The 23068-nt window shown below is 40.8% G+C and overlaps 1 protein-coding gene across 3 annotated transcripts in view; it reads right to left on the bottom strand.

Moving 5' to 3' along the window:
- rictor (rapamycin-insensitive companion of Tor) overlaps positions 1-17250 on the bottom strand; it is a 78718-nt gene extending 61468 nt beyond the window's left edge. For 2 of the 3 annotated variants that reach the window (XM_053799533.2, XM_070103082.1), the window contains exons 1-4: positions 17098-17250; positions 15183-15495; positions 11591-11722; positions 1236-1426 (exon numbers count right to left, since the gene is read on the bottom strand). In XM_053799533.2, coding sequence (XP_053655508.2) covers positions 1236-1426; positions 11591-11722; positions 15183-15495; positions 17098-17140 — 679 coding nt within the window. In that variant the 5' untranslated portion in view covers positions 17141-17250. Of the gene's footprint in view, positions 1-1235; positions 1427-11590; positions 11723-15182; positions 15496-17093 lie in introns of all 3 variants that reach the window. The other variant, XM_070103083.1, reaches the window with a different exon arrangement.
- Positions 17251-23068: the final 5818 nt, after the last annotated feature.

Raw genomic sequence — 23068 nt, 5'->3', positions numbered from 1 at the left:
TAGCTGTATATCTGCTAGCAAGTACAATTTCTTTGAATTATATGGGGAATAAAGTTTTTTGGAATGAGTATATATTAATAACTAGCACTATATCTCCGAGGAATTATGTGACAAAAAAGAAAACGAGTATTTGATATACAGTGAATTCTTCAAACCTGCCATCTTTGGAGACGAGGACACTAACTTAAAAATCGATTATCATACATGAGGATTTAATTTCCTAGGTAGTAGGTTGGTAGACAGCAACTGTCCAGGGAGGTACTACCATCCTGCCAAGTGAGGGATTGTTTTACATGATGATAGGATTGCTGATGTCTTTTGTTTGTCTCATAAACATGCAAGATTTCAAGTGCATCTTGCTACTTCTACTTACATTTAGGTCACACTACACATACATGTACAAGGGTATATATACACACACCCCTCTGGGTTTTCTTCTATTTTCTTTCTGGTTCTTGTTCTTGTTTATTTCCTCTTATCTCCATGGGGAAGTGGAAGAGAATTCTTCCTCCGTAAGCCATGCGTGTTGCAAGAGGCAACTAAAATGTCAGGAGCAAGGGCCTAGTAGCCCCTTCTCCTGTATAAATTACTAAATTTAAAAGGAGAAACTTTCGTTTGTCTTTCTGGGCCACCCTGCCTTGGTGGGATACAACCGGTGTGTTAAAAAAAAAAAAAAAAGGAGAAACTTTCGTTTTTCATTTTGGGCCACCCTGCCTAGGTGGGATACGACCGGTGTGTTGAAAGAAAGAAAGAAGGATTGCTGGTATCTTTTTCTGTCTCATAAACATGCAAGATTTCAGGTACATCTTGCTACTTCTACTTACACTTAAGTCACACTATACATTCATGTACAAGAATATAGAAGAAAACCCTCTGGGTTTTCTTCTATATTCCTACTAGTTCTTGTTTATTTCCTCTTATCTCCATGGGGAAGTGGAACAGAATTCTTCCTCCATAAGCCATGTATGTTGTAAAAGGCGACTAAAATGCCAGGAGCAAGGGGCTAGTAACCCCTTCTCCTGTATACATTACTAATGTTAAAAAGAGAAACTAGCTAGGTATTTATTATATTTTTGACTAGCTATTTATTATATATTCATATCTGACTTACAATATTTTCAACTTAGGATGAGTTCATCAGAACATAACCCAATTTAAGTCAAGAAACATCTACTAGAAATTCCTGTATAAAACATTACAAAGAAGAAACAGATGTCACTGGCAGACTTACACACCCATTTCATTAAGAGTGGCAAGAGCAGATCGAAGAAGCCTATCCCTCTCCTTGGCTCCGTCACGAGCAATAGCAATAAGGCAACGAGCTAGAGCAACTGGAAAGAGACTAGGTGCTACTTGCAGCATTCGGCGAGCCAATCTCAGGCTCTGTACACGTTCTATTTGATTATCAAGCATTATGTCCATGCACCTGAAAAAATAGTAGGAAAATTAGCATACCGTATCACTAAACCATAAATTTAAAAAAAAAAACTGGTGTATAGTAGCACAGTCATAAAAAAGGCATTGCAATGAAAAAAAAAATAGCAATTGTAATCAATTTCCTTTATACTTTAACAATCATTAATTTTTTTTATTATTTTTTTTTATTATCACACCAGCCGATTCCCACCAAGGCAGGGTGGCCCGAAAAAGAAAAACTTTCACCATCATTCACTCCATCACTGTCTTGCCAGAAGGGTGCTTTACACTACAGTTTTTAAACTGCAACATTAACACCCCTCCTTCAGAGTGCAGGCACTGTACTTCCCATCTCCAGGACTCAAGTCCGGCCTGCCGGTTTCCCTGAATCCCTTCATAAATGTTACTTTGCTCACACTCCAACAGCACGTCAAGTATTAAAAACCATTTGTCTCCATTCACTCCTATCAAACACGCTCACGCATGCCTGCTGGAAGTCCAAGCCCCTCGCACACAAAACCTCCTTTACCCCCTCCCTCCAACCCTTCCTAGGCCGACCCCTACCCCGCCTTCCTTCCACTACAGACTGATACACTCTTGAAGTCATTCTATTTCGCTCCATTCTCTCTACATGTCCGAACCACCTCAACAACCCTTCCTCAGCCCTCTGGACAACAGTTTTGGTAATCCCGCACCTCCTCCTAACTTCCAAACTACGAATTCTCTGCATTATATTCACACCACACATTGCCCTCAGACATGACATCTCCACTGCCTCCAGCCTTCTCCTCGCTGCAACATTCATCACCCACGCTTCACACCCATATAAGAGCGTTGGTAAAACTATACTCTCATACATTCCCCTCTTTGCCTCCAAGGACAAAGTTCTCTGTCTCCACAGACTCCTAAGTGCACCACTCACTCTTTTTCCCTCATCAATTCTATGATTCACCTCATCTTTCATAGACCCATCCGCTGACACGTCCACTCCCAAATATCTGAATACGTTCACCTCCTCCATACTCTCTCCCTCCAATCTGATATTCAATCTTTCATCACCTAATCTTTTTGTTATCCTCATAACCTTACTCTTTCCTGTATTCACCTTTAATTTTCTTCTTTTGCACACCCTACCAAATTCATCCACCAATCTCTGCAACTTCTCTTCAGAATCTCCCAAGAGCACAGTGTCATCAGCAAAGAGCAGCTGTGACAACTCCCACTTTGTGTGTGATTCTTTATCTTTTAACTCCACGCCTCTTGCCAAGACCCTCGCATTTACTTCTCTTACAACCCCATCTATAAATATATTAAACAACCACGGTGACATCACACATCCTTGTCTAAGGCCTACTTTTACTGGGAAAAAATTTCCCTCTTTCCTACATACTCTAACTTGAGCCTCACTATCCTCGTAAAAACTCTTCACTGCTTTCAGTAACCTACCTCCTACACCATACACTTGCAACATCTGCCACATTGCCCCCCTATCCACCCTGTCATACGCCTTTTCCAAATCCATAAATGCCACAAAGACCTCTTTAGCCTTATCTAAATACTGTTCACTTATATGTTTCACTGTAAACACCTGGTCCACACACCCCCTACCTTTCCTAAAGCCTCCTTGTTCATCTGCTATCCTATTCTCCGTCTTACTCTTAATTCTTTCAATTATAACTCTACCATACACTTTACCAGGTACACTCAACAGACTTATCCCCCTATAATTTTTGCACTCTCTTTTATCCCCTTTGCCTTTATACAAAGGAACTATGCATGCTCTCTGCCAATCCCTAGGTACCTTACCCTCTTCCATACATTTATTAAATAATTGCACCAACCACTCCAAAACTATATCCCCACCTGCTTTTAACATTTTTATCTTTATCCCATCAATCCCGGCTGCCTTACCCCCTTTCATTTTACCTACTGCCTCACGAACTTCCCCCACACTCACAACTGGCTCTTCCTCACTCCTACAAGATGTTATTCCTCCTTGCCCTATACACGAAATCACAGCTTCCCTATCTTCATCAACATTTAACAATTCCTCAAAATATTCCTTCCATCTTCCCAATACCTCTAACTCTCCATTTAATAACTCTCCTCTCCTATTTTTAACTGACAAATCCATTTGTTCTCTAGGCTTTCTTAACTTGTTAATCTCACTCCAAAACTTTTTCTTATTTTCAACAAAATTTGTTGATAACATCTCACCCACTCTCTCATTTGCTCTCTTTTTACATTGCTTCACCACTCTCTTAACTTCTCTCTTTTTCTCCATATACTCTTCCCTCCTTGCATCACTTCTACTTTGTAAAAACTTCTCATATGCTAACTTTTTCTCCCTTACTACTCTCTTTACATCATCATTCCACCAATCGCTCCTCTTCCCTCCTGCACCCACTTTCCTGTAACCACAAACTTCTGCTGAACACTCTAACACTACATTTTTAAACCTACCCCATACCTCTTCGACCCCATTGCCTATGCTCTCATTAGCCCATCTATCCTCCAATAGCTGTTTATATCTTACCCTAACTGCCTCCTCTTTTAGTTTATAAACCTTCACCTCTCTCTTCCCTGATGCTTCTATTCTCCTTGTATCCCATCTACCTTTTACTCTCAGTGTAGCTACAATCATTAATTACTAAATTATAATGAATGTGGGATGCTTTACTATAGTAAGTACCATATATGTACTAGAACAGTGTTCTTTATCACTACCAGAAACTCTGAGAGAGATCTAGAACACAATTATTTTTCAAAAATAGCAAAGCTGTCTGTGGTACATTACAATATTATTTGTTACATTTATGTAGGGAAAAATTACTAAAACATTAATGAAGGTCTAAATCACCTAGACCTCATCTATTTTTTTATTTTATTAACACATTGACTGTCTCCCACCAAGGCAGCGTGGCCCAAAAAAGAAAAACTTTCACCATCACTCACTCCATCAATGTCTTGCTAGAGGTGCACTTACACTACAGTTATAAAACTGCAACAGTGCAGGCACTGTACTTTCCATTCTATTTTATGAATACAAGTTGTAATTTTTTCATTTCATATTATATCATATGGTCAATAATAACAAACATAAAGACAAACTTGGGATTAATTGATCTGTATATTTTGACTCCCTTCTAGGATCCTCTTCAGCAGAAGGGGGTCAAAATATACAGATCAATTAATCTCCTGAGTTTGTCTCCATGTGGGTTATTGTCATGCCCCTATGGTTAACCTTCCTTTAATATTACATTGCGGTCATTTCCTTTAATAGCTAAATTGGAAATGAACGTCCTTGTATTATTAAGATTAATTCTTATTAACAATTATAATTTATGTAACATGGCCATGATAAGTTTAATTGGAGCTATAGTAACCTGCCTGCCGCCCGGTGTGCCGGTGTGTAGTTAGCCGTGATGTTCGATGTTCCCCCCCCCCCCTTTATGTTCAACTACTCTACTGAGTGTTGGTGAGTCACGTCACGTGACCCACTTTACCTGTATGCTCAAGGTTGAGGGACGAGCAGTGAAGAAGTAGCAGCCAACGAGAACACTCCTGCTCGTCTCTGGTAACTGGCCAAGATTTATTAGCCGGCCTGGACATATTCTGTTTTATTCTGACTGCTTCCAATTGGGAAACAAGACTTTAATGTATAAAGTAATCTCCATTTATATATATGTTATATCTAGGATATCCTCCTAATCCTCTGTTTTGAAAGCCTTATGTATATGTTGGATACTACAGAAGAAACATGTATTCTTAACTTATATACGATAATTCGTATATTATAACTGGCTTTTGTTATATTATGAATATACTTAATTAAAATTAGGCATTCCGGAGGATCATTATTATTACCCTAACCTCTCTGACCAAAATTGTTATGCTCTAAAAAGGAAATAGTTGTTACAATACTTGGAGTGTAACAAGTGGGGGCCTGTGTCCGGGAGCATAACACTGAATTTCCTTTAAAATGAATGTAGAAATGGCAGAGAGGTTTGAAGATATAACAAAGGAGAAATTACAAAATTTGAAGCTTCAATCTTGTTGGCAATTAGCACGAAGCTTGGGCATAAAATACGACAGGCATTTCACTGCCCAGACAGTCAGATGTATGATACAGAATGTCCTTTTTCCAGATGAGCAGGATCCAGAGACTGAGAATGGAGAAGCAGATATTCCTTCCTTTTTGAATTCTTTTCTACAGACGCCCGAGGCCGAAACTACGACGCTAACAACCCCTACTGGAGACGACGGACATGAACTTCCTGATACTCGGAAATGCTACGCTGCTACAACGACTCCAATTCCATCTCCAAGGACTATATGGGGAACAGAACTCAATCACACTAAAGAAACGGATCCAGGTAAACCATTTACAGATGTTTTTGAAACAGAACAAGAAGTCCTTTTGGATGATGAACACGTTCCACCTCAAATCTCTTTAGCCCTTTTGACTACTATTCAATCTAAGGAGAATTTTGAACGTCTAGAACGTATTTTATCGCTTCAAACCTCCTTTGTAGAAGCCCAGAGAAAGTTAAAAAGGGAGAATTTTGAACGTGAATCTTTGCTTTATGAACGGGAAGTACTGAGGAAGAAAAGAGAATCCAGTAATATGTATACAATCCCTTCATTTGACCTTGGTAAAGCAGCCTCTTTGATGCCTAAATTTACGGAGGATAATTTAGATTCATTTTTTGAAGCATTCGAAAATCAGGCGAAGGTGATGCAATGGCCTCCTAAATATTGGGCTGCTTTAATACATTCATCTTTAATAGGAAAAGCCCAAACCATAACTGCCAACTTACCTTTTGAACAATATTCTGATTATACTCAGGTAAAAGATTGTCTTCTGAAAGCTTATGATTTATTACCTGTCAGTTATTTGAAGATGTTTAGAACTCTGAAGAAATATCCTCAGCAGTCTTGGGTGGACTTTGCCAGGGAAAAGCTCTCTGCTTTTGAGCGTTGGCGTAGGGCCGCGGGAGCCGCCTCAGTAGAGTCACTTTCCCAGCTGATGTTGCATGAAGACCTTTTTAAATATTTTCCAGAGACGGTGCATACTTATCTTTTGACATTTCCCACTACTAACTTGTTAGATACTGCTGCCCACGCAGATCACTTTGAAATTTCCCATGCTATAACCACAGAAATGTCTAAGGCCCCGGAAAAGAAATCTACCTCCCAAGGTTTTAGTTCAAGATTGACGGCTAGGAAAGCTCCAGCTGGCGAACCTTTGAAGGTGTATTCAGACAAAAAACAGGTGACAAACGGCTCTTTCTCCAGACAGTATCCTAAAGATCAATTACCACTGTGCCTTTTTTGTAAAAAGTTAGGTCATAGACAGTCCCAGTGTTGGCATAAACAGCGGGAAGATAAAACCCAACCAAGAGGGAGATATCCTACCCAGGTAATAAATTCCTCTCGGAAGTATGAAACTCTGGATGATGAATCTCTACCTTTTCAGGCCTCATCTAGCAGACCGTCTAATAGATGACTTTACCACGACAGTGCTTCAGAAGAAAAGGTCCGAGTAGCTATGGAACCCTACTTTTCCCAGGGGAAGTTCGGACTCTGTAAAGAGAGGTTAGTAAATATCACTACCTTTCGAGATACTGGCAGCTATCTCTCTTTATTAAGATCAAACCTGGTAAAGTTACCTACTAGTAGTGAACCCCGGCTAGACGTATTATTAGAGGCTTACGGAGGCACAATAATAAAGGTCCCTATTATAAGGATTTATGTAGAACTGCCTGGATATGTAGGCTGGATCAATGTGGGACTTTTAGATAAACCTTTTCCCATTGCCGGCGTGGATCTATTAATCGGGAACGAAATTGATCAATTGGAGATACCCAGAGAGCCTCTGGTTTTAGATAATCCTTGTGATGTAAATTATGCCTTAGAAGCCTCTGAGGCAGGGCTAGATTTATTTCCCCTTAATGTGGTCACCAGAGCCATGGCTAAGAACTCTAACAATTTGGATATTCAACAGCCTTTAGAAATGTCCGATGAATTAGGTTTGAACTTCCTGTTTAGCGAAGCAATTCAGTCGAGACCCACAGGTGACAAAGTTTTACCAGTCCCTGCGGACCTAGCTAGAAAATGTAATAAAGAAGAATTTCTTATAGCTCTAAAGGACGATAAAAGTTTAACCAATAAGGATAAAGAGGAAGGTTACCTTTTAGATGAAGACGGTTTTCTTTGGAAGAGAAATAATGATAATGATTTGAGTTCAAAAGGAAACTTGTTAGTGGTGCCATCGTCCTTACGTAATATGGTATTTGAACTAGCACATGATAATCCACTGGGAGGTCATTTAGGATCTCGTAAGACAGAGAAAAAGATAAGGAAATATTTTTTTTGGCCTCAGATGAGGACTTGTATTGCTGACAAACTACGGAAGTGCCACGTTTGTCAAATAATAGGCAAAACGGCGCACAATCCCGCGTCTGCCCCTTTACTTCCAATAAAATGTCCTGAAGAACCTTTTGAAAGATTAGTTATTGATTGTGTAGGACCGTTGCCCCGCACAAAAAGGGGTAACCAGTATATCTTCACTATCATAGATATGGCAACTCGGTATCCTGATGCTATCCCCATGTCCAAAATTAATTCCAGAAATATAGTAAGAGCTTTAATACGCTTCTTTGCTCAAGTAGGCATACCACGTGAAATTCAATCTGACCAAGGTTCTAATTTTACGTCTAAGGTTTTTAAAGAGGCTATGTCTCGATTAGGAGTAAGACAGATCCTCTCTACAGCATATCATCCCCAGTCACAAGGAGTGCTAGAAAGATTCCACCAAACCCTTAAATCTACTTTACGTGCTTACTGTGAGCAATATTCTCGTGAATGGGACGAAGGTTTACCCTTTCTTCTCTTCGCCCTCCGTGAAGCTGAACAAGAAAGTACTAAATACTCTCCATTTGACTTGATTTTTGGACATCAGGTGCGAGGACCCCTAGCCATATTACGAGATTCTTGGATAGGGAAGAGAGGACCTCTTCATCCCAGTCCTCTACTTTGGAAAGAACCTCTCTCCAAATTAAAAAGCTTAGCTGCCGTGAATCTGTCAGAAGCTCAAGCCAAAATGAAGAAATCTTATGACCAAAAGGCTAAATCTCGTTCATTCTCTCCGAATGAATTAGTGTTAGTTAAAAACTTAATTCCAGGACATTCTTTAAAACCTAGATATTTGGGGCCATATGAAATAGTAGACAAAGAAAATGAGGTGAATTATCTGGTCCGTGAACCAGGACGTCGTAAGAAAATTAAGAGGTATCACATAGATAACTTAAAGAAGTACGAGTCTAGCCTTCTCCCTACTATTATTACCTCTATTCAACCTACATCCACTGAAATAAGGAATGACACTGTAAGGGAAGTAAGAGAATTTAGACTACATAATTCTGAAGTTTTAAAAGAACTAGACCATTTCCTGGAAGTTCTTCCTACCTCCCAAAAATCTCAAATCAAAGAGTTAATCACTAAATATAACTCCATCTTCAAAGATATCCCTACTCCTTGTACATTGGGTTTCCACGATATTGAATTGTTAGAAGATAGTCCAATAAAGCAATCCCCTTACCGGGTCTCTCCTGCTAAGCAAGAATTAATTCAACAAGAAATAAATACATTACTGGAATATAATTTGATAGAACCCAGTTGGACACCTTGGGCCTCTCCCTGTTTATTGGTCCCAAAACCCGATGGTACCGTACGCCTTTGCACGGATTACCGTAAAGTAAATTCAGTCACCAAACCAGATGGGTTTCCATTACCCAGGATTGATGATTTAATAGATGCTGTAGCCGGTGCCAACTTTGTGACCAGATTAGACTTGCTGAGAGGGTATTACCAGGTGCCATTAACTGCTAGGGCCCAAGAGATTTCCGGGTTCGTAGTTAAGAACGGACTATTTACGTATAAGGTTATGCCTTTCGGCTTGTGTAACGCCGCCTCCTCTTTCCAGAGAATTATGAACATTTTAGTCCAACCCTTAGAAGGTGTAGAGGCATACTTAGACGACCTGGTGGTTTTTAGTGATGACTGGCAGTCTCATTTAGAAAGATTAGAGCAACTACTGAAAGCATTGCAGAAATACAATTTCACTGTAAATTTACAAAAATGTGACTTTGGTAAAGCCCAGATTAAATATCTCGGTTTTAAAATAGGGAAGGGACTAGTAGCCCCCGACCAATTAAAGGTCCAAGCTATTTTAAATTTCCCGTCTCCTCAAGACAGGAAAGCCCTCCAACGATTTTTGGGGATGGCTACTTATTACAGGCGTTTTTGCCCAAACTTTGCTCAAGTTGCCTCCCCCCTGACTAGATTGACCAGTCCTAAATATAAATTTAATTGGGACGAGAATTGTGAACAAGCTTTTAAACGTTTAAAACGTTTCCTTTCCTCTGCCCCAGTATTGCGTGCACCCAATTTCCAAATTCCTTTCACCCTCCATGTTGATGCCAGTGATGCAGCAATAGGTGCTGTCTTATTGCAATCCTTCCAAAACGGTAATATTCTACATCCAATATGTTATTTTTCCTATAAATTGAAAGAATATCAAAGATCTTATTCAACTATAGAAAAAGAAGCCCTGGCTTTAGTGTTGTCCTTAGAACACTTTGACGTATACCTCGGTTATACTCCTCATGTGATAAATATTTACTCAGACCATAATCCTCTAACTTTCATAAATTCTATGAAATCAAAAAATGTTAGAATATTACGCTGGGCTTTAAGGATCCAACCTTACCGGATCTCCATTTTTCACATAAAGGGTTCGAGCAACGTGTTAGCCGATGCTCTCTCTCGCTCCTAATATGGCTTAACTACGGAAATTCTTTGCAGTCAAGCAGTTTCTGGACCAGTTCTAGCAAGTGGATGACTAACTTTGGAATGATGTACCTCCATCCCTATACCAGCTGGTTGGTTTCTTCTACTCCATCAGCATCTTAAACGCCGAGATATTTGCTTGTGGGCCGGGGTGTCATGCCCCTATGGTTAACCTTCCTTTAATATTACATTGCGGTCATTTCCTTTAATAGCTAAATTGGAAATGAACGTCCTTGTATTATTAAGATTAATTCTTATTAACAATTATAATTTATGTAACATGGCCATGATAAGTTTAATTGGAGCTATAGTAACCTGCCTGCCGCCCGGTGTGCCGGTGTGTAGTTAGCCGTGATGTTCGATGGTTATACCCCCCCTTTCCCCCCCCCCCCCCCTTTATGTTCAACTACTCTACTGAGTGTTGGTGAGTCACGTCACGTGACCCACTTTACCTGTATGCTCAAGGTTGAGGGACGAGCAGTGAAGAAGTAGCAGCCAACGAGAACACTCCTGCTCGTCTCTGGTAACTGGCCAAGATTTATTAGCCGGCCTGGACATATTCTGTTTTATTCTGACTGCTTCCAATTGGGAAACAAGACTTTAATGTATAAAGTAATCTCCATTTATATATATGTTATATCTAGGATATCCTCCTAATCCTCTGTTTTGAAAGCCTTATGTATATGTTGGATACTACAGAAGAAACATGTATTCTTAACTTATATACGATAATTCGTATATTATAACTGGCTTTTGTTATATTATGAATATACTTAATTAAAATTAGGCATTCCGGAGGATCATTATTATTACCCTAACCTCTCTGACCAAAATTGTTATGCTCTAAAAAGGAAATAGTTGTTACAATACTTGGAGTGTAACAGTTATTATTAAGCATTGACAAGTGTTCATTATACTTTGGTTATTCATTATACCACACATTTAACATGCCACTACAGCCTCTCCTTACTTAACGACAAAGTTCCATTCCTAAGACCACGTCGTTAAACGAATTCGTCACTAAGTGATGAGCATACTATACGTAATGATAGTGAGTTTGTGTCAACCATCTTTGATATTGTTTTAATGTCATCGTTGCACCATTTATAACATTTCTGGTATATTTTTAAATGTTTATACAGTAGTGTACTGTATATTGAAATAAACAGAATAGAGGAAATCAGCTCTAATATACATTATTTAGGTATAAATACTGGTCAGAGAGCCCATCGTAAGTCCGAAGCTTCGGTAAACGAGTACATTGCAAAGTGAGGAGAGACTGTACTGATTATCTTTTCAGAAAAACATTCTCGTCACTCACCTAATCATAAGAGGTACAGTATTCACTGTAATAAGAGCCTGTACATCCTCTGGTGTCTGAATGAGGTACCGCAAGAGCCGAAGACCACCAGCCCGCACCTCCTTTCCTTTGTGGACTAGACAGCATCGCAACCTGTAAAATATGTACAGAATTTGGTCTTTCTCTCCCATAATACTACACATGTATTATATATATATTTATTAACCTACAGTACAGTGGACCCCCGCATAACGATTACCTCCGAATGCGACCAATTATGTAAGTGTAATTATGTAAGTGCGTTTGTACGTGTATGTTTGGGGGTCTGAAATGGACTAATCTACTTCACAATATTCCTTATGGGAACAAATTCCGTCAGTACTGGCACCTGAACATACTTCTGGAGTGAAAAAATATCGTTAACCGGGGGTCCACTGTATTTGCAAAATTAATTAGTAAAAGGGCCAGATGAATGAAAAAAAATTGTAAATTGTGTAACAAATTCAAAGAGAAACTTAACATTTGAGTGATTAATGTATTTCCCTGAAGCACTCTCTAACCTAACTTTTGAAGTTGTCATACTTTAGCGTCTAACTTATAAATCACACTACATTTCTTAATAAAAAAAAAAACTAACATACAACATGAAGTTCAACGATGAGAAATTTCAATTACTCAGATATGGTAAACACGAGGAAATTAAATCTTCATCAGAATACAAAACAAATTCTGGCCACAAAATAGAGCGAAACACCAACGTCCAAGACCTGGGAGTGATCACGTTGGAGGATCTCACCTTCAAGGACCATAACATTGTATCAATCGCATCTGCTAGAAAAATGACAGGATGGATAATGAGAACCTTCAAAACTAGGGAGGCCAAGCCCATGATGACACTCTTCAGGTCACTTGTTCTATCTAGGCTGGAATATTGCTGCACACTAACAGCACCTTTCAAGGCAGGTGAAATTGCTGACCTAGAAAATGTACAGAGAACCTTCACGGCGCGCATAACGGAGATAAAACACCTCAATTACTGGGAGCGCTTGAGGTTCCTGAACCTGTATTCCCTGGAACGCAGGCGGGAGAGATACATGATTATATACACCTGGAAAATCCTAGAGGGACTAGTACCGAACTTGCACACGAAAATCACTCACTACGAAAGCAAAAGACTTGGCAGACGATGCAACATCCCCCCAATGAAAAGCAGGGGTGTCACTAGCACGTTAAGAGACCATACAATAAGTGTCAGGGGCCTGAGACTGTTCAACTGCCTCCCAGCATACATAAGGGGGATTACCAACAGACCCCTGGCAGTCTTCAAGCTGGCACTGGACAAGCACCTCAAGTCGGTTCCTGACCAGCCGGGCTGTGGCTCGTACGTTGGTTTGCATGCAGCCAGCAGCAACAGCCTGGTTGATCAGGCTCTGATCCACCAGGAGGCCTGGTCACGGACCGGGCCGCGGGGGCGTTGACCCCCGGAACTCTCTCCAGGTAAACTCCAGGTAATACCAGCTGTATCCCACTGAGGAAGGGTGACCTAAAAAGAAAAATGAAAGTTTTTCTTTGCACATTTAGTAATTTATACAGGAGAAAGGGTTACTAACCCAAGCTCTTGGCATTTTAGTCGCCTCTTACAACTAGCATGGCATACGGAGGAAGAATTCTTCTCCGCTTCCTCATGGAGATTTTTATTAAAGACCTCCAATTATTATCAAATCATTACCTCCCTATCTGCTCTTTAATTTCTGATGTGTCATTTCATTTAATTAAATATTAGCTCTTTAGTTTATTTCACTAAATGCTTAACTTTCATTAAAATTTATGTTGCAATATGAAATTTCATCCATGCATGCTGTAAGAGGTGACTATAATGCCGTGAGCAACGGGCTAGTAACCAGTGGCCCAGCTGACTCTGTGGTTAATGCGTCTGTCTGGAGTTTTACAGTTAGTACTCCTCCTGTACACATTACTATATGTAAAATGAGAAACTTTCATTTTTCTTGACTCACAAAATCGTAATGACACGATTGCAAACAAACCATACCACGGGCGAGGTTAGAACCCACGATCAGAGTTTTGAGACTCTCTGGTCACGGGTTCTAACCCCGCCCGTGGTATAGTTTCATTTTTCTTTTTGGGCCACCCTGCCTCGGTGGGATATGACCAGTTTGTTGAAAGAAAAATTAAATTTTATATTGTACAGTGGAACCTCAAATATCGAGCTTTCTTCGGTCCAGAAGGCTGTTCGAGTGCTTTTACCGAATGAATTTATTCCCATCAGGAATAATGTAAATTAGATTCGTCCATTTCAGACCCTCAAAAATACACTTATAAAAGCACTTACAAAAATACACTTACATAATTGGTCGTGTTGGGAGCAGTTCGACTTTTGAGGTTCCACTGTATTTTAGTATATTCTACCTTGATATACATAGTCCAATGTATCTTTTTATTTTCATACTGCTGGTATTAGTTTGCCCGAAATGCACTGTATAATTAGTGATTTTTTTGTGACTAGTAATGCTATATTACACGTAAACTACATTATTTGTACTGATAAAGAAATTAAAATCGTAGTGTATAAGTCCTAGCTAGAGACTACCTAAAAGCTATATGTAACAATTAGCTTTTTCCTGAAAGATATATTCAAATTCAAAAAATTCAAAATTCAAAGTTTTTATTTTTTTGTGCAGTGTACAAACTGTAGTTTACGTGTAATAAAGTATTGTTAATGACAAAGGAAGCCACTACCATGCCTGAGCATATACAATACTCTTAAAATACTACTCTAACAATGTACAGTGGACTCCCGGTTTACGATATTATTTCATTCCAGAAGTATGTTCAGGTGCCAGTACTGACCAAATTTGTTCCCATAAGGAATATTGTGAATTAGATTAGTCCATTTCAGACCCCCAAACATACACATACAAACGCACTTACATAAATACACTTACATAATTGGTCGCATTGGGAGCTGATCGTAAACCAGGGGTCCACTGTATTGTCTTAGGAAATAAAGTTATATGTATATCTTCTTTATATATATTTCTGATTTTTTAAAGTAATATCAGTTTTCATGGGAGACAGAGAAGGGGGATTCTGGTTTTCAGGAAACATAGAAAAACATCTGACACAGGTTGCAGCCATATGACTTGCTCGGTGAAGCTACTGATTAATAATGATGATGATAATACATAAATAACCCACACATAGGAAAGAGAAGCTTACGACAATGTTCTGGTCCAACTTGGACCATGTAATAGTCCATTTACTTGGATCATGTAATGGTCCATTTACCTGGACCATGTAATGGTCCATGTAAATGGTCCAAGCTGGACCAAAATGTCATCATAAGCTTCTATCTCTCATATGTGTATTGTGCCTTTTTGTTCTTCAGTAATAATTTTGTTTCAGCATAATACAATGTTTGTAAAGAGATGGGTGACTTAGTTCATGAAAAAAGCCCATCATCATGCAGAGCATTTTGGGAAAACTTGACCAAGGTCTTCTGCTGGCCTATAAGTTGACTCCATAAGTACTTGACATCCCATCAATAAATTAGAAAGAAGTACTGAAAAAACTTTGAGAAAGTTAGTAAACTTACAGGCAAAAGTACTGTTCCCCAGTGATTATGTCTTCGCCAAAATTAACCTTCGTACTTGGTGAGGAAGTATCATTCTTCATTGACACTATCTCATCAAACATATTTTTTTCTTCATCTGTGAATGGTGATTTTTTGGAGTGGTTCAACGCTGTAATTTTAGATATTGCTCTGACTGCAGCATTGAGGTAACCAAGACAGCGGCCTTTGGAAATGCCATCTTCTCTACATACGACTCCCAAAATCTCTCGGATGACCCCTGACACACCCCGTCCTGAGTCCAACACGATATTATCATCTTCGTTATCATGACGTCCTGAAAATGAAGAGTATATACTCAGATAAAAGTTAAATTAAGTTCCTAAAAAGAATATTGGCACTGAAATTCAAAATGAGTACTAGGCAATTTAACTATGCCATAATTTACCATAAGCCTTTCTTGGTGATAAAATGAAAGTCATTCGGTCAACAGAATACAAGAATTCAATATACATTATACATATAAATCAGATAAAAATGTAACAGAATTTTATAGCTTTACTGATAAACATTATATGAGAAGGGGATAAACTGTACTAAATGCTTCCCTGTCTACATCATCCTAGGAAAGAATGAGGGAGAGCTGAGAGAGGTTTTGTGTGCAAGGGGCTTGAACACACAGCAGGCATGTGTGAGCATGTTAGATAGGAGTCGAGACGAATGATTTTTGGAACTTGACGAGCTGTTGGAGTATGAGCAAGGTAATATTTTGTGATGGGATGCAGGGAAACTGGTTAGTTGGACTTGAGTCCTGGAGGTAGAAAGTACAATGCCTGTAATTTAAAGGAGAGGTTTGGTATATTGGCCATTTGGAGTGACATCTAAACTGTGGTATCTGCAAACCTTTGCAAAGACAGTGATAGTATGAATGATGGTAAAAGTGTTTCTTTTTTTGGTAAGGGGTCGCACTGCCTCGGTGGAAGGTGGCCAGCGTGTTGAAAAAAAATATGTATACATGTATAACAAAATAAATAAATAAATAAATAAATAAATAAATTATATATATATATATATATATATATATATATATATATATATATATATATATATATATATATATATATATATATATATATATATATATATATATATATATATATATATATATATATATATATATATATATATATATATATATATATATATATATATATATATATATATATATATATATATATATATATATACACAGTATATACCTAGGTAGTAATCAATGGGTAGTAGGTGCATAATTAATCCATTCTGCAGTGGGTACCTGAGTAGTAGGTGAATATTTAAGCTATTCTGCAGTGGGTACCTGAGTAGTAGGTGCATATTTAAACCATTCTGCAGTGGGTACTTGAGTAGTAGGTGAATATTTAAGCTATTATGTATTGGGAACCTAGGTAGTAATCAGTGGGAAGTAGGTGGGTATTTAAGTCATTCTGCAGTGGACACCTGTGTATTTGAACCATTCTACAGTGAATACCTGGGTAGTAATCAGTGGGTAGCAAGTGTATATTTTAACCTTTCTACAGTGGGTACCTGGGTAGTAGTCAGTGGGTAGCAAGTGCGTATTTAAACCATTCTACAGTGGATGTTGCGTAAACATAATGTAGATAAATATAGATTATTATGAAACCTGCTTACCATCATCAAGATACCTAATTACCACGATGCTAAGTACATTGATTACTTATGTCCCACTGTCACTTAGGTGGTAAATTACACAGATATACGAATACAATGGACATAACCAGATGGGCGTAGCACCAAGTGTAAGAATAAATGGGGTAGTTATACTGGCACGCCCACACCCACACCCACGCCCACACACGCCCCGAAGGTTCATTCAGCCATGGGATACCCCAGGGTATGGCAAGACGAGAGACTCACTCACTTCTCAAGGATCTCCCAGCACGTCTTGCTCTACCCGAGTACATCTTCGCGTGGCCATTACGAACTGACGTTGATAGTATTAGTGGGGCTTCTCACCCCCTGTGTGTACCCACATTCCTGCCATTTTCTCCCTTCACACGCCTCGGATCACACCCATTTTACTCTTATAACCTGCCCCTGGTGTCCTGCTTCATGTGGGTGCATATTGGGTGTGATTTAGTCCAGGTGGAGCTGAGATATATGGAAGTTAAGAAACACTATGAATAGCTGAAGAAAACTTTGAGGGGTAACTTAAGTTTTCTCTGGGAGTCGCTGGCTTGTGTATAATTTAATAATAATATAATATTTTTATTTACTACCAGTACATGTGCAAGGTATACAGACCATAGTTGACATCAGTAACATACTACTATATAGAAAGCTGCTTGTTATGTAGAACATTTCCCGCAAATTAGGTCAGTTTTGTCCCAGGATGCGACCCACACCAGTCCACTAACACCCAGGATGTGACCCACACCAGTCCACTAACACCCAGGATGCGACCCACACCAGTCCACTAACACCCAGGATGTGACCCACACCAGTCCACTAACACCCAGGATGCGACCCACACCAGTCCACTAACATCCAGGATGCGACCCACACCAGTCCACTAACACCCAGGATGTGACCCACACCAGTCCACTAACACCAGGATGTGACCCACACCAGTCCACTAACACCCAGGATGCGACCCACACCAGTCCACTAACACCCAGTTACCTATTTGCTGCTAGGTGAACAGGACAATAGGTGTAAGGAAACGTGTCGAAATGTTTCCACCCGCCGGGAATCGAACCCGGGCCCTCCGTGTGTGAAGCGGGAGCTTACAGGAGCGCCACGAGTACACTGAGACAACACAGTAAGTGTCCGGGGCCCAAGACTGTTCAATTGCCTCCCAGCATACATAAGGGGGATTACCAATAGACCCCTGGCTGTCTTCAAGAAGGCACTGGACAAGCACCTAAAATCAGTACCTAACCAGCCGGGCTGTGGTTCGTACGTTGGGTTGCGTGAGACCAGCAATGACAGCCTGGTTGATCAGACCCTGATCCACCACAAGGCCTGGTCTCAGACCGGACCGCGGGGGCGTTGACCCCCCGAAACCCTCTCCAGGTACACTCCAGGACGTCCTTCAATTTCCAATGAGGTTCTGGACTCCTAAAACTTAAGGACCCAGGATATAAAATACACCGAAATGTTTTTCCCGTGAGAAATACACTAACCTACAAGACTGTATGACCCTTGTGGGTTTAGCACTTAATTATAATACAATATACAATAAGCTCTCTTTTAAAGCTACCATATATACAGTGCATTTTTTGTAACTGCGGCTGGTAAAACGTCCAAAATTAAATAATTCTTGAAAAAGCCTACACAGTGTTATTAAATCATAGATGGACTTTTTCAATTCCATTTACAAACTTTCACACTATATATATGAGCTTATAAGAAAGCTTACTGGTACACCTCTCTATGTATATATCGTATGTGTCTATAAGATTGGTGAGTTAACATTTAAGCGGCTACAAGGGAGAATTTGAGTCAACAATACTAGTATGTGTCAATGTATATTCAAAAATCGCGAACAAGCGATGCAAGATGGAAAACAACCACGGGGGAAGTTGAATGATAGTTCTAGGTCTTTCGTGTTGCAATCAATACCTCATCAGGAGCTTGCAGTGTTGCAGAAAAGAGGATGTCCAATACGATCACAGAAAGTGCCTTTGGAACTACTCCTCTTTTCAACATCACAAGCTCCTGATGACGTGTTGATTGCAACACGAAAGAACTAGAGCTATCATTCAACATTCCCTGTGGTTGTTTTGCATGTATATGTTTTGAGTCTACTGTAATTGCTGTTGTTAGGATTAAAGTATTCGTGACTGCAGCTTTATTGACCCTCGTGTGGTTGTTAGGCTTTATATTAACCAAGCAACTTTATGGAGAATCCACTGTAACTTGGTCAACTATCAAAACTTTGCGGTCCAGTCTCTGGACCCATTATGTATATCTGTAATCCTTTGACTACCGCCTACAGGATGGGTATGGGATGTTAAACTGGGCGTAAAACCTTGGCAACCAGTGGGATAAAAGGTAATAAACGCTTGTAACAGTCTCATGGGTTTTTCAAAGATAATGAGGCAAGTCAAATGGCAGGCCACCACTCGCCCAAATCAAAAGTTATTAAACCACCAATAAGATACTATCAAACATTCCACATATTGTGAAACTGGAAGTATTGCTGAGCCTACGATGTATGTTCGTAGCAGAGAGCACCGTACACTGACACAACCTTTACATATTCCAGGTCTTGTGACTTTACATCGTCTTGGCTGATATCTTCATTAGGCATCCTTATACCCTTCCTGAGGCGATATTTAAATGATAACAAAGGAACATATAACGTTTAAGCCAGCGGAAGGCCTCGGTTGGATGATCCAAGCTCCAGCGGTAGGGTCATCATATGACCTGCGTAAGGAAACACTTGCCCTCTTTCCTGACGAATCTTACCAGACCTAACAATGGGGTCGAGTTTGCTGCAGGCCTGGGACCTTCTTATAGAAATTCACATAACTAGATTTAGTAGAGCAGGAGGATGTAATGGGGCAACTTGGGCAATTAGTGGCCGCTGCTACGGGGTTGCTCGAGTGATAATCTCTGGACAACCACAACATGGGGCCATTTCCCCAAAATTTTATACAAAATATTTACATTCATTCACGACGAATTTCTCAGTATACATTGACAGTGGCATAGGAAGGACAAGAGCTAGAGCTCCCACAAACTGCTCATCTCCATTCCAGGATCATACGTAGCACTTCCTATATTCCTGCCTTCAACCAGCGAACTTGTAGCAGCGATTCTCTAAAAGCCTGGAGTTTTACCTGGAGAGAGTTCCGGGGGTCAACGCCCCCGCGGCCCGGTCTGAGACCAGGCCTCCTGGTGGATCAGAGCCTGATCAACCAGGCTGTTGCTGCTGGCTGCACGCAAACCAACATACGAGCCACAGCCCGGCTGATCCGGAACTGACTTTAGGTGCTTGTCCAGTGCCAGCTTGAAGACTGCCAGGGGTCTGTTGGTAATCCCCCTTATGTGTGCTGGGAGGCAGTTGAACAGTCTCGGGCCCCTGACACTTATTGTATGGTCTCTTAACGTGCTAGTGACACCCCTGCTTTTCATTGGGGGGATGGTGCATCGTCTGCCAAGTCTTTTGCTTTCGTAGTGGGTGATTTTCGTGTGCAAGTTCGGTACTAGTCCCTCTAGGATTTTCCAGGTGTATATAATCATGTATCTCTCCCTCCTGCGTTCCAGGGAATACAGGTTTAGGAACCTCAAGCGCTCCCAATAATTGAGGTGTTTTATCTCCGTTATGCGCGCCGTGAAAGTTCTCTGTACATTTTCTAGGTCGGCAATTTCACCTGCCTTGAAAGGTGCTGTTAGTGTGCAGCAATATTCCAGCCTAGATAGAACAAGTGACCTGAAGAGTGTCATCATGGGCTTGGCCTCCCTAGTTTTGAAGGTTCTCATTATCCATCCTGTCATTTTTCTAGCAGATGCGATTGATACAATGTTATGGTCCTTGAAGGTGAGATCCTCCGACATGATCACTCCCAGGTCTTTGACGTTGGTGTTTCGCTCTATTTTGTGGCCAGAATTTGTTTTGTACTCTGATGAAGATTTAATTTCCTCATGTTTACCATATCTGAGTAATTGAAATTTCTCATCGTTGAACTTCATATTGTTTTCTGCAGCCCACTGAAAGATTTGGTTGATGTCTGCCTGGAGCTTTGCAGTGTCTGCAATGGAAGACACTGTCATGCAGATTCGGGTGTCATCTGCAAAGGAAGACACGGTGCTGTGGCTGACATCCTTGTCTATGTCGGATATAAGGATGAGGAACAAGATGGGAGCGAGTACTGTGCCTTGTGGAACAGACCCCTCAAGGAAGGTTCCTTGATGTTGGTGAGGGGCTCTTGATTTAGGGAATTGGATCTGTGCTCCAGTTCCCCGAATTAAGCCTGGATGCCTTCCACATCCCCCCCCCCCAGGCGCTGTATAATCCTCCGGGTTTAGCGCTTCCCCCTTGATTATAATAATAATAATGTGGAACAGAGCTTTTCACCGTAGCTGCCTCGGACTTTACTCTGTTGACGACTACTCTCTGTGTTCTGTTAGTGAGGAAATTATAGATCCATCGACCGACTTTTCCTGACTGACAGTGGTGGAGTTCACGACCCAAAGTTCATTAACGAAGCCAGGACCTGGGATACTGGAGTTTACCTGGAGAGAGTTTCGGGGGTCAACGCCCCCGCGGCCCGGTCTGTGACCAGGCCTCCTGGTGGATCAGCGCCTGATCAACCAGGCTGTTGCTGCTGGCTGCACGCAAACCAACGTACGAGCCACAGCCCGGCTGATCAGGAACTGCCTTTAGGTGCTTGTCCAGTGCCAGCTTGAAGACTGCCAGGGGTCTGTTTGTAATCCCCCTTATGTGTGCTGGGAGGCAGTTGAACAGTCTCGGTCCCCTGACACTTATTGTATGGTCTCTTAACGTGCTAGTGACACCCCTGCTTTTCATTGGGGGGATGGTGCATCGTCTGCCAAGTCTTTTGCTTTCGTAGTGAGTGATTTTCGTGTGCAAGTTCGGTACTAGTCCCTCTAGGATTTTCCAGGTGTATATAATCATGTATCTCTCCCTCCTGCGTTCCAGGGAATACAGGTTTAGAAACCTCAAGCGCTCCCAGTAATTGAGGTGTTTTATCTCCGTTATGCGCGCCGTGAAAGTTCTCTGTACATTTTCTAGGTCGGCAATTTCACCTGCCTTGAAAGGTGCTGTTAGAGTGCAGCAATATTCCAGCCTAGATAGAACAAGTGACCTGAAGAGTGTCATCATGGGCTTGGCCTCCCTAGTTTTGAAGGTTCTCATTATCCATCCTGTCATTTTTCTAGCAGATGCGATTGATACAATGTTATGGTCCTTGAAGGTGAGATCCTCCGACATAATCACTCCCAGGTCTTTGACGTTGGTGTTTCGCTCTATTTTGTGGCCAGAATTTGTTTTGTACTCTGATGAAGATTTAATTTCCTCATGTTTACCATATCTGAGTAATTGAAATTTCTCATCGTTGAACTTCATATTGTTTTCTGCAGCCCACTGAAAGATTTGGTTGATGTCCGCCTGGAGCCTTGCAGTGTCTGCAATGGAAGACACTGTCATGCAGATTCGGGTGTCATCTGCAAAGGAAGACACGGTGCTGTGGCTGACATCCTTGTCTATGTCGGATATGAGGATGAGGAACAAGATGGGAGCTAGTACTGTGCCTTGTGGAACAGAGCTTTTCACCGTAGCTGCCTCGGACTTTACTCTGTTGACGACTACTCTCTGTGTTCTGTTAGTGAGGAAATTATAGATCCATCGACCAACTTTTCCTGTTATTCCTTTAGCGCGCATTTTGTGCGCTATTACGCCATGGTCACACTTGTCGAAGGCTTTTGCAAAGTCTGTATATATTACATCTGCATTCTTTTTGTCTTCTAGTGCATTTAGGACCTTGTCGTAGTGATCCAGTAGTTGAGACAGACAGGAGCGACCTGTTCTAAACCCATGTTGCCCTGGGTTGTGTAACTGATGGGTTTCTAGATGGGTGGTGATCTTGCTTCTTAGGACCCTTTCAAAGATTTTTATGATATGGGATGTTAGTGCTATTGGTCTGTAGTTCTTTGCTGTTGCTTTACTGCCCCCTTTGTGGAGTGGGGCTATGTCTGTTGTTTTTAGTAACTGAGGGACGACCCCCGTGTCCATGCTCCCTCTCCATAGGATGGAAAAGGCTCGTGATAGGGGCTTCTTGCAGTTCTTGATGAACACAGAGTTCCATGAGTCTGGCCCTGGGGCAGAGTGCATGGGCATGTCATTTATCGCCTGTTCGAAGTCA

The sequence above is a fragment of the Cherax quadricarinatus genome, chromosome 84, assembly GCF_038502225.1.
Source record: "Cherax quadricarinatus isolate ZL_2023a chromosome 84, ASM3850222v1, whole genome shotgun sequence".
Taxonomy (NCBI): Eukaryota; Metazoa; Arthropoda; class Malacostraca; order Decapoda; family Parastacidae; genus Cherax; species Cherax quadricarinatus.
This window is presented reverse-complemented; position numbering and strand designations above follow the sequence as displayed.